The sequence below is a fragment of the Eriocheir sinensis genome, chromosome 9 (assembly GCF_024679095.1).
Source record: "Eriocheir sinensis breed Jianghai 21 chromosome 9, ASM2467909v1, whole genome shotgun sequence".
NCBI lineage: Eukaryota > Metazoa > Arthropoda > Malacostraca > Decapoda > Varunidae > Eriocheir > Eriocheir sinensis.
Genome location: NC_066517.1, coordinates 2,552,324 through 2,563,425, shown reverse-complemented (window position 1 = coordinate 2,563,425; position 11,102 = coordinate 2,552,324). Strand labels below are relative to the sequence as shown.

General features: G+C 43.6%; 1 protein-coding gene across 1 annotated transcript; it reads left to right on the top strand.

The window, feature by feature from the left end:
• The first annotated feature begins 1,350 nt into the window (after positions 1 to 1,350).
• Positions 1,351 to 11,023, top strand: LOC126995834 (protein SDA1 homolog). Its single transcript, XM_050855696.1, has 4 exons — positions 1,351 to 1,517; positions 3,847 to 4,060; positions 5,714 to 5,905; positions 8,747 to 11,023. Exons 2-4 carry the CDS (start codon positions 3,860 to 3,862, stop codon positions 10,514 to 10,516), a joined length of 2,163 nt encoding a protein of 720 aa, XP_050711653.1. The 5' UTR covers positions 1,351 to 1,517; positions 3,847 to 3,859; the 3' UTR covers positions 10,517 to 11,023.
• Positions 11,024 to 11,102: the final 79 nt, after the last annotated feature.

Sequence of the window (11,102 nt, the reverse complement as noted above, 5' to 3'; positions counted from 1 at the left end):
TCTTTTCTGACCCTCCAGTGTAGCTCATCTTTTCTGACCCTAAAGTGTACCTCATCTTTTCTCTCCAGTGAACCTCATCTTTCTGACCCTCCAGTGTAGCTCATCTTTTCTGACCCTCTAGTGTAGCTCATCTTTTCTGACCCTCCAGTGTAGCTCATCTTTTCTGACCCTCCAGTGTAGCTCATCTTTTCTGACCCTCCAGTGTAGCTCATCTTTTCTGACCCTCCAGTGTAGCTCATCTTTTCTGACCCTCCAGTGTAGCTCATCTTTTCTGACTCTCCAATGTAGCTCATCTTTTCTGACCCTCCAGTGTACCTCATCTTTTCTGACCCTCCAGTGTACCTCATCTTTTCTGACTCTCCAGTGTAGCTCATCTTTTCTGACCCTCCAGTGTAGCTCATCTTTTCTGACTCTCCAGTGTAGCTCATCTTTTCTGACTCTCCAGTGTAGCTCATCTTTTCTGACCCTCCAGTGTAGCTCATCTTTTCTGACTCTCCAGTGTAGCTCATCTTTTCTGACCCTCCAGTGTACCTCATCTTTTCTGACCCTCCAGTGTAGCTCATCTTTTCTGACTCTCCAGTGTAGCTCATCTTTTCTGACTCTCCAGTGTAGCTCATCTTTTCTGACCCTCCAGTGTAGCTCATCTTTTCTGACTCTCCAGTGTAGCTCATCTTTTCTGACCCTCCAGTGTAGCTCATCTTTTCTGACTCTCCAGTGTAGCTCATCTTTTCTGACCCTCCAGTGTAGCTCATCTTTTCTGACTCTCCAGTGTAGCTCATCTTTTCTGACCCTCCAGTGTAGCTCATCTTTTCTGACTCTCCAGTGTAGCTCATCTTTTCTGACCCTCCAGTGCAGCTCATCTTTTCTGACTCTCCAATGTAGCTCATCTTTTCTGACTCTCCAGTGTAGCTCATCTTTTCTGACCCTCCAGTGTAGCTCATCTTTTCTGACCCTCCAGTGTAGCTCATCTTTTCTGACTCTCCAGTGTAGCTCATCTTTTCTGACCCTCCAGTGTAGCTCATCTTTTCTGACCCTCCAGTGTACCTCATCTTTCTGACCCTCCAGTGTACCTCATCTTTTCTCTTCAGTGTACCTCATCTTTTCTGACCCTCCAGTGTACCTCATCTTTCTGACCCTCCAGTGTACCTCATCTTTTCTCTTCAGTGTACCTCATCTTTTCTGACCCTCCAGTGTAGCTCATCTTTTCTGACCCTCCAGTGTAGCTCATCTTTTCTGACCCTCCAGTGAACCTCATCTTTTCTGACCCTCCAGTGTAGCTCATCTTTTCTGACTCTCCAGTGTAGCTCATCTTTTCTCTCCAGTGAACCTCATCATGTCAAGTCTCCATAGCCCAGACCCAGGCCGCCGCCGGGCCACGTGCGCCGCCAGCTGAGGAGGTAAACAAACACGTCCACACCTGCTGGGCCGCGACATTTTTTACCTCACACTCCACTATTATACAACACTCAAGGCGGATTGATCATCAAGGAAACGCTGAAAGTCTCCTGAAGGGGCAGGTAAGCAGTAGGCGTTAAGTTTTGCCAGTTAATTGCAAGAAATTCTATGCACAAAATGTCATCAGTTTACAGCGGGTGGCTCTCTTTTTATCCCATTTCCCAGTACCCTGATCCCTACATCCCTTATCCCTTTACTCAATACCCTGATACCCCAAGACGACAGGACTAAGGCCGGTATTTTCAGATGCCTCCGCCTTTCGCACAAACTATTTCCAAAGGCCAAAAATGAGATTAGATACGTTCTATGGTAATGAGTGTTTTTTAGATTCATGGTACATTAGAAGGGTCAAACTACCACCAGTGTCTTAAAACCACCCCTGGAAATGCTTAAAACTTATACAAAAACATGGTTGAAGGCGGGTGTGTAAGCCGTTGACCGATGAACGTTGATGAGGTTTCAGGCCCTGCTCCGCCGCTGATGTAGCGCTCTTGAGAGCCGCTAAATAATTAAGAATATGAGCCTTAAACACAGTCATTTTAGGGCCGTGGTGCTATTCAGACATGGGGTGATTACTTATGTAACCGATTATGATTACTTCATATTTTCACGACTACAATTACAATAAAATTAGGTGTTATTGATTACGATTATGATTACATGATGTATTAATCATGATTACAATTGTGATTACAGGAAGGACTGAAAGTTGAACTTGAAAATTTCATACACATGTATCTAACTAAATATTTAATTGGTTGAATTACTTCAGATATTTAGAGTACATACTTGCTGTACGAGAAACTTAACTTAAACTTTGCTAATGTAATCGCAAAAGTAATCACAATTATGATTACATTTTAATGTATTCGATTACGATTACTTGAAAAACTGTAATCGATTACGATTACTTGAAAAACTGTAATCGATTACGATTACTTGAAAAACTGTAATCGATTACGATTACTTGAAAAACTGTAATCGATTACGATTACTTGAAAAACTGTAATCGATTGCTATTACTTGAAAAACTGTAATCGATTATGATTACTTGAAAAACTGTAATCGATTACGATTACTTGAAAAACTGTAATCGATTACGATTACTTGAAAAACTGTAATCGATTACGATTACTTGAAAAACTGTAATCGATTGCTATTACTTGAAAAACTGTAATCGATTGCTATTACTTGAAAAACTGTAATCGATTGCTATTACTTGAAAAACTGTAATCGATTACGATTACTTGAAAAACTGTAATCGATTGCGATTACTTGAAAAACTGTAATCGATTGCGATTACTTGAAAAACTGTAATCGATTGCGATTACTTGAAAAACTGTAATCGATTGCGATTACTTGAAAAACTGTAATCGATTGCGATTACCCCATGTCTGGTGCTATCCTGGCCACACCCTCAAGTCTTACTAATGTTTGTGTATAAATCCAGGCTTCCTTTGCCTATCAGTCAACAAAGTCCATCTTGAAAGGAAAGAAAAAAAGTTGGGAAATTTTTGAAAAGCTTAACCAATAACCATCTCAACTATTCATGCCACTTAAGAAATAATTAATTACCTGGATTCTCTCATAAGTTATAGAACAACAGAGGGAGGAGGTCCAATCTGTAATTGTAAATGGCCTAAGTGTCTATGCCTCCTCTTCATTTCATTACCTCTCAAAAATGAAGAATTACCAGGATTCTCTTGATTATTGGAGGGGGGAAAGGGGAGATAGAGCTCTGAGTTGTACTATTTAATTAAAAATGACCTAATTATCTGTGCACCCTGTTAATTTTCATACCACTTAGAAATGAGTAATTACCAGGATGATCTCATTAGCTGGAAGGACTGAAGGAGTGAATGGATAAAGTTCTGAGCTGTAGTTGAAAATATAATGTATAGAAATGATGTAATGGATGAAAATGTAAGTGATTGCCTATGCGTCGTGTTCAGAATTTTCATACTACAAATAAATGAATAATTACCAGGATTCTCTCATTAGTTGGGGAGTGAGGGGTAAAGGGATGAAGTTTTGAGCTGTTATTGAAAATGTAAGTTAATAATTGATGCAAGGAATGGAAATGTAATTGATTGTCTATGCATCCTGTTAATTTTCATAACATTTATAAATGAATAATTACCAGGATTCTCTCATTAGTTTGGGGAGTGAGAGGGGAATGGATGGAGTTTTGAGCCATAAGTGAAAATTATCAATTGTCTTTGCATCCTGTTCACCATTTTCTTAGCACTTATAATTGGATAATAAACAGGATTCTTTCATTTTTGGAAGAGGAGGAGAGATGGGGTGAAATTCTGAGCTGTATATACTAACTGAAAATGGCTGTATTATTTATTCATCCTGTAACCATTATCATCATCATTTTCCTTCCAGTCCGACCGCCACCATGGAGCCCATCAAGTCCAACAACAACAAGCTGCCGTCCAACCTGCCGCAGCTGCAGAACCTCATCAAGCGCGACTCAGCGTCCTACAGGGAGGAGTTTGAGCGCCAGCATTCCGTGTACGAGGCTCTGTGTGTCATCTTTGAGCAGAACCCAACCGTGTACAACAATGACCTGCACCAGATGGTCACATTTCTGTCTCAGGTGAGTGAGTTAGCCAATAAAAGAGAAGGGAAAGGTGAAGGCATGTTACTGTTAGTTTCTGCTGGTGTGAATGTTATGATAATAGTGATGGCCCTGAGGTATATAGAAAACTGGCATACTTACAGAAACAAATAAAAGAAATACTTATGAAAGGCCAGCCAGTCACAGGAAAAGGTAAAAGGTAGAGGCTTATGTTGCCGTGAATGTTATGGTAATGGGTACTAGTTATGTTTCACCCTGAGGCATATAGGAAAAGGCCATACCTACAGAAATAAATACAAATGAAAGGCCAGCTGATCAGAGGGGAAGGGAAAGGTCAAGGTGTGTTTCCATTGGTTTATGCTGCTGTGAGTGTTATAATAATAATGTTAGATTTGTTTCACCCTAAGGTATATAGAAAAATGTTATGATATTAGTAAAAGTTTTGTTTCACCCTGAGATATATAGGAAACTGACATACTTACAGAAATAAGTATGAATGAAAAGCCTGCTAATCAGAAGGGAAGGGAAAGTTAAAAATGTGTTTCTGTTGGTTTATACTGCCGTGAATGTTGTAATAATAGTATAAGAGTTTTATTTCACCTTGAGGCTTGTAGAAAAATGGTATACAGAAATAAAGAAAGTAAATTCATAAATATAAATGAAAGGATTGCAGAGGTGCATTTCCATTGGTGTATGCTGCCATGAGTTATGATAATAGTAATGGTGTCTTTCACCCTGAGGCATATAGAAACATTACATACTTAAAGAAAGAAATATAAATGAAAGGAGTGCAAATATACTGTGCTGCACCCAATCAATGCTATGTGATACTAGTACTAAGGAATGTGTGTTCATCCTTATCTTTGGTCATCATATTTATCATTCATTATATCATTATTATGCACATATTGATGGTATTTATTATTTATTATCCTAGCCAGAAATAACCCACCCCACTGCTTACCACTTTGTGCTTCCCTGATCTAAGAGAAAGGGGTTAAGGATCAGACTCCCGCCCTCTTTTAATATCTCATGCCTTAAAAATAAAACTGCAGACCCACAGCACCAAAAGCTCTGCCAGGCCAAGGTCAAATATATGTGGCTAGGAAAGTGGAGTAGAGAAGATGTTCATTTGTATTTATTTCTGTTTTCACTTTCTGGTACCCTGAGATAGTTTGGACACGTGATAAGAATGGAGAATCAATTTGTGAAGAGAGTGTATGAGGGAAGGATTGAGGGAGGGGGTGTCAGGGGAAGACCACCTGTGAAGTGGATCAATAGGGTGAGTATTGGAGCGAGAGAGTTGGAATTAGCAGGATTGAATGTGCTGAGAGGGAGTGCCAGAACAGGGAGAGATGGAGACACTTCTGCTGCGGCCACCCCCTGGAGGGAAGTTTCGATAAGGGAACAGGGCGTAGGAGATATAGAGAGATAGAGAGATTTTCTGTATTAATTTCTGTATGCCATATTTCTATGCACCTCAGGATGAAATAAATCTATTACTCTCATTATAACATCCATGGCAACATAAACCCATAGAAACACCTCTCTACCTTTCCCTAACTCTACAGGATTAAATAAATCATATGCAAATGCCTTCACAATTTTCTTACTTAAATTTAAACCCGTATCTTGTCTGCAATTAAATGATGATTGTTTCTCTGTGTGCAGGTGGCCCAGTGTTACCCTGACAAGCTGAGTGGCTTCCCCCAAGAGCTATCGGTCTTACTGAAGCGCCACAGCACAGTCCTCCACCCTGAGATGCGCATGTCCTTCGTCAAGGCTCTGGTGCTGCTGCGAAACAAGAACCTGTTGTCCCCCACAGACCTCCACATGCTGTTCTTCCAGCTTCTCCACTGCCCGGTGAGTTTACCATTTGATAATAATTATAGACAAAACTCAAAACCCTTGACAAGATTACTAAATTACACTTGAATGATTAAAGTGGCATGTGTATTTTTATGTAGAAGAGGTAATAAATTGCTGATGGAACTTTTTACAAACATAATATGTCCATTACTTACATTTTCCAAGGAGTGATGATGCCCATTGCAATAAGTATTTGTGTGATTGGCTTGTCTTTTTCTTCTTCTTCTTTTTCTTCTTATTTAACCCGAGAAAAGTGATCCCAGGGTTAGAGAGAGCCATTGTCAGGCGACTGGTTGACCAAAAAATCGAGTCTCTCAGAATAGGAAAAACAGTACCTCAGCGCCTTTGGAATATTGGAGCGCATAGGACAGTGAAAACCAAAACATCCTAAACCTATATGTATGGCTGTGGCAGCGGTCAATAAATGGGATTTAGCCGAGCGCTGGCAACCCCTGGAACGTGCGAGGGGGGAGTACGCGCGATGAGGTAAGACGAGGGACGCGAGCATAAATGAGACGTAGCACGTACACATATTTGTAACTACTAATATACACCTCATCTATATCTTATTTTTTTTAGTTTATCAATAGTTTATAAATAAAACGTGCTATGAGATGAGGCAAGACTATTGACGTAGGCGAAATGAATGACGTGGGGATAGTGGGTAGTCCTACTGAGTGTTGCCATATATTACAGTACCCTCTTGAGTTTCGCGCTCGCTTCATTCCAAAGGTATAGCGCTAAACTCAAGGATCGTGAAACTTGAGGTGTTGAAAACACTGAAAAAGCGCTTATCTGTTCCGACCCATCGAGGGTTTTTATTTATTTATTTATTTATTTATATATATTTTTTTTTTTTACATGTGGGCATGCACAGGCAACTTTTTATAGTGGCACCATTATAATTGGCTCATGCTGCCCCCCTGAGCTCACCCCTTTTTCCTCCTTTACTCCCTTGTTATCTCAAAATATGTACCTTGGAATAAGGAAGAAAACAGGAAGAGAGAACGGGTCGTTTAAAGCCACTAATGAAGCCTTATGGTTGGCTGAGCTCTGAAAACACGCTTGTGATTCGCTGGGAGTCTGGTGACGTCGTCGCCGGCGCTCACCCGGTCAGCGACCTCGCTGTCTTGGGGCGGTGTCACACTGGCTGTTTTCCTCTTACCATTGTGACTACTGGCAACGCCCGTGCACCCATCTGGGAGCAAGTTGTCGGTTGTCCGTAAGCTGGTGTCACACTGGGCCTTTTTCTTCCCACCACGTTGGCGGTAGCTTGGGCAACGCCATGTCGATACAGGGCAAGTTGTTTACGTTGTGGATGTGGATACGGGCAACTGACCTTGGCCGTGTGTGACACACACCAGGAAAAGTTGGAGTTGCCGGTTGCCCTAGCTGACGCCAACGTGGTGGGAAGAAAAAAGGCCAGTGTGACACCAGCTTACGGATAACCATGAACTCGCTCCCAGTTGGGCGTACGGGCGTTGCCCGTAGCTCCAACAGTTGGACGAAAACGGCCATTGTGACGCCGCCTTAAGGCAGTGAAGTCGCTGATAGGGTGAGCGTCGGCGATGACGTCATCGGACTCCCAGCGATTCACAAGCGTGTTTTCAGAACTGTCAGCCAATTGTAAGGCAGCCGCCTTCAACTGCAGCTTCAAAACGACCCGTTTTCCCTCTCTCTTTCTTGACATAACCACAATGTTTGGAGTAAAACGTCCAGTGTGATACTACCTTTAACCCTTTCCTTGTGCGCGGGACGGGACGCAACTATCCCCTCAGGCGCAGTCAGGCAGCCCAATGGGGGGTCTCTTTTAACCTCTGTATCTCAAAAACTATTCATCACAGCTAAAAAAACAAAAACACCACTGGAAAGAGGAGGTCCAGATCTATAGGAGTCAGATATGTATGCCTCTCTTGCGAACATACATATACGTTCAGGCAGTGTTGAATGTTAACACTTACATCGGTGCGTGCAGGATGATCAGCCATATTGAGGGAACTGCGGACATCTCTCCTTCAGATTCTGGCATGGGAGTATTGCCAACTGCAATATTTACAACTATTTGGTCTAAGAATCAGTCAGGTGATAGGTGAAGCTATGCAAAAATGTCGCTATATTGGGCAAGAACATCCACCAGTTACTCGTCCGTAGATTTGCCATGCTGGGCTGATATGATTTTCCACCAAATTTAGTGAAGAACCCACTCAATTGGCAATCCTGTGTTGTGAGAATTAGTGTTGGAACACTTTCATTCGTGGGAGATTTGAGTGCAGGTGGAGCTCGCAGCGAGCATTTAGCACCACCAGCAAATACGCCTAACACTCGCTGCGAGCATTTAGCAATGAAAGGGTTAAAGGTAGCGTGCGTGACGCCGATGGTAAGTAGACGTGACCCGTACGTGTCAAAGCAGCACGAAACTCAGGGTGATAATGTGCAAAAATCGGGATGGTAAGAATTTAGGACTAACCACGAAACTCGTAGATTGCGAAACTCGGATAGCATGAAACTCGAGAGGGTACTGTACATGATCCAGTCCAATTTTCAGCCATCTAGACCTACTGGCACAGTTTCTGTACGCGTTCAAAAATCGTTCTCAATTGAGGCTTGTCGCCTCTCCTCGGGCAAGCCTCAATTGAGGTCTGTCGCTGTTCTTGGGTTAACATCCTTATTTTTCCTTATGGGGTTGGATGGGCCATAAGTCTCCCACTTTTCATAAATGAAAGGAATAATCACACTAAGTTTCTGTTTTAAAGCAGCAGCACTTCCCTTCATTCTTCAGTTACTAATCTGACATATATTTCTTTGTGACTCATCTGACATGTGTTTTTTTTCCAGGACAAAAACCTGCGCAAGTTCCTGAAGCAACACATTGTGACGGACATCAAGAACATCAACGCCCGCAGCAAGAACACCAAGCTCAACAAGGAGCTCCAGAACTTCATGCACGAGATGCTCTCCTCCAGGCACGCCGTGGCTGCCAAGACCTCCCTCGACGTGATGATTGAACTGTACCGCAAGAAGGTATGGAATGACACAAAGACCGTCAACACCATCGCCACGGCCTGCTTCTCCAAGGTGACCAAGATTATGGTGGCCGCCATCAAGTTCTTCGTGGGCCGAGACGAGGAGGAGGAGGGGGGTGGGGGGGAGAGTGGCTCAGACAGTGATTCTGACAATGAGGAAGAGAAGAAGAGTGTCAAGGCAACCATGATGGCCTTGAAGGTGAACAAGAAGACCAAGAAGAAGCAGAAGAAACTGGACAAAGTAAAAGCTGCCGTGAAGAAGAGCCATAAGGACAAAAAGACAAAGGCTAGTTATGACTTCTCTGCGCTGCATCTGGTCCACGACCCTCAGAGTGTGGCGGAGAGGCTGTACCGGCGCCTCGAGAAAATGAACGAGCGATTTGAGGTGAAGCTGATGACCATGAACTTCATCTCCAGGCTGATTGGCGTTCATCAACTCTACCTGCCCAATTTTTACCCCCTGGTGACCCGGTTCCTCTTCCCCCACCAGCGTGAGGTCACCAAGGTCATGGTCTTTGCTGCCCAGGCTGCCCACCCGCAAGTCCCTCCAGATGACCTGAGTCCTGTACTGCGAACACTGGCTGACAACTTTGTGACGGAGCGTTACTCCGGCGAGGTCATGGCCATGGGGCTCAACGCCATCAGAGAGCTGTGTGCAAGGAACCCCTTCTGCATGTCTGCCGACCTCCTGCAAGACCTGACACAGTACAAGACCCACAAGGACAAGGGTGTCATGATGGCCGCTCGCTCCCTCATCGCGCTGTTTAGGGAAAAGAATCCAGAGCTGCTGTACAAGAAGGACCGTGGCGCCCCGACAGAGTTAGGTGCGGAGAAGAGACACGAGAACTTCGGGGAAAACCGCGCCGTCGACTACATCCCTGGAGCTGAGATTCTGGCCTACAAGACAGAAGGGGATGAGGGTTTGGGGACCAGCGACGACGAGAGTGACGATAACTGGGTCGACATGAGTGATGATGAAAGCGACTCCAACACACCAAAGGGCAAGAAAGAAACTAAAGAAGAGAAAAGCAAAGATGGTGAGGAGATGGACGAAGATGGGGAGGAAAAAGTATTCACTGCCAAGGAGGCTTTGCAGGAGGTAATGAAGCTCACGTCGGAGGAGCGAGCCCAGAAAGCTGCCGACATCGCTTGCTCGAGATTTTTAACAGACGAGGACTTTGCACGGATCGCAGCGACACAGGCAGCAAAGAAGGTTGAGAAGTTCACCCAGAGCAAGAAGAAGAAGCAGCGAGGGAAGAAGAGGAAAGCCACTGACGAACCCACAAAAGCTGGAACAGGAGAACTTGTGCCACTGAAGAACATTGAGATGATCTTTAAGAAGAGGAAACATGACAAGGACGCCCGCTTGGAGACTGTGGCCGCCGGGAGGGAGGGGAGGGAGAAGTACGGGGCGAAGAAGGGCCGCATGAACCCCCAGGCCTCCACCACCAACAGGGAGAAGATCAAGGGGAAGTCCTTCATGATGCTCAAACACAAGGTTGCCGGCAAGCAGAAACAGTCCTTCAGAACTAAACAAATGAAGCTGAGGAATTCCTTGCTCAAGCAGAAGAAGTTCCGTTAACTAGATGTGTATGTTAGTATATTAAATGTTGTAAATAAAAGTACTTTAGGGTTACATACTGATACTCTATAATTATTGTTTTGTAAGTTAAATTGATGGAACTGTTTAGTGTTGACTTATGAAGTACAGCAGTATTTCACAAGGATTTTTATCTACTAATTATTCATTCATTATTATTTTTATTTTTTATATTGAGCCCATGGCCCTGGTAGGCTTTATTGATGGGGCCTGGTGGTCAGCCCCTGCCTGCTAGTGGCACAAGCAAATATGTTATAGTGGCACCAATCTTGCCAGGCTCATGCTGCCCCCAGAGCTCCACTTAATCTTTAAAGAGTTTTGCTGAAGTCCAGGTTGACAGGACAGCATGTGGGCCATCATGGCCACTCAGTGATGACTGAAAATTGTCAAATTGTACTGGCAGGCAGGATTTGAAGCCAGGTCTCTGAATCACTACCTCCACCAGTTACTGTGTTGAACCTTTCCTGTAGCACTGAGAATAAAAAAATTAATAGTCTGTGACCTCTACATTACCACCCAAATTCCAAGCACTCATCATCACCCCATTCTTACCATATATGTATATTGC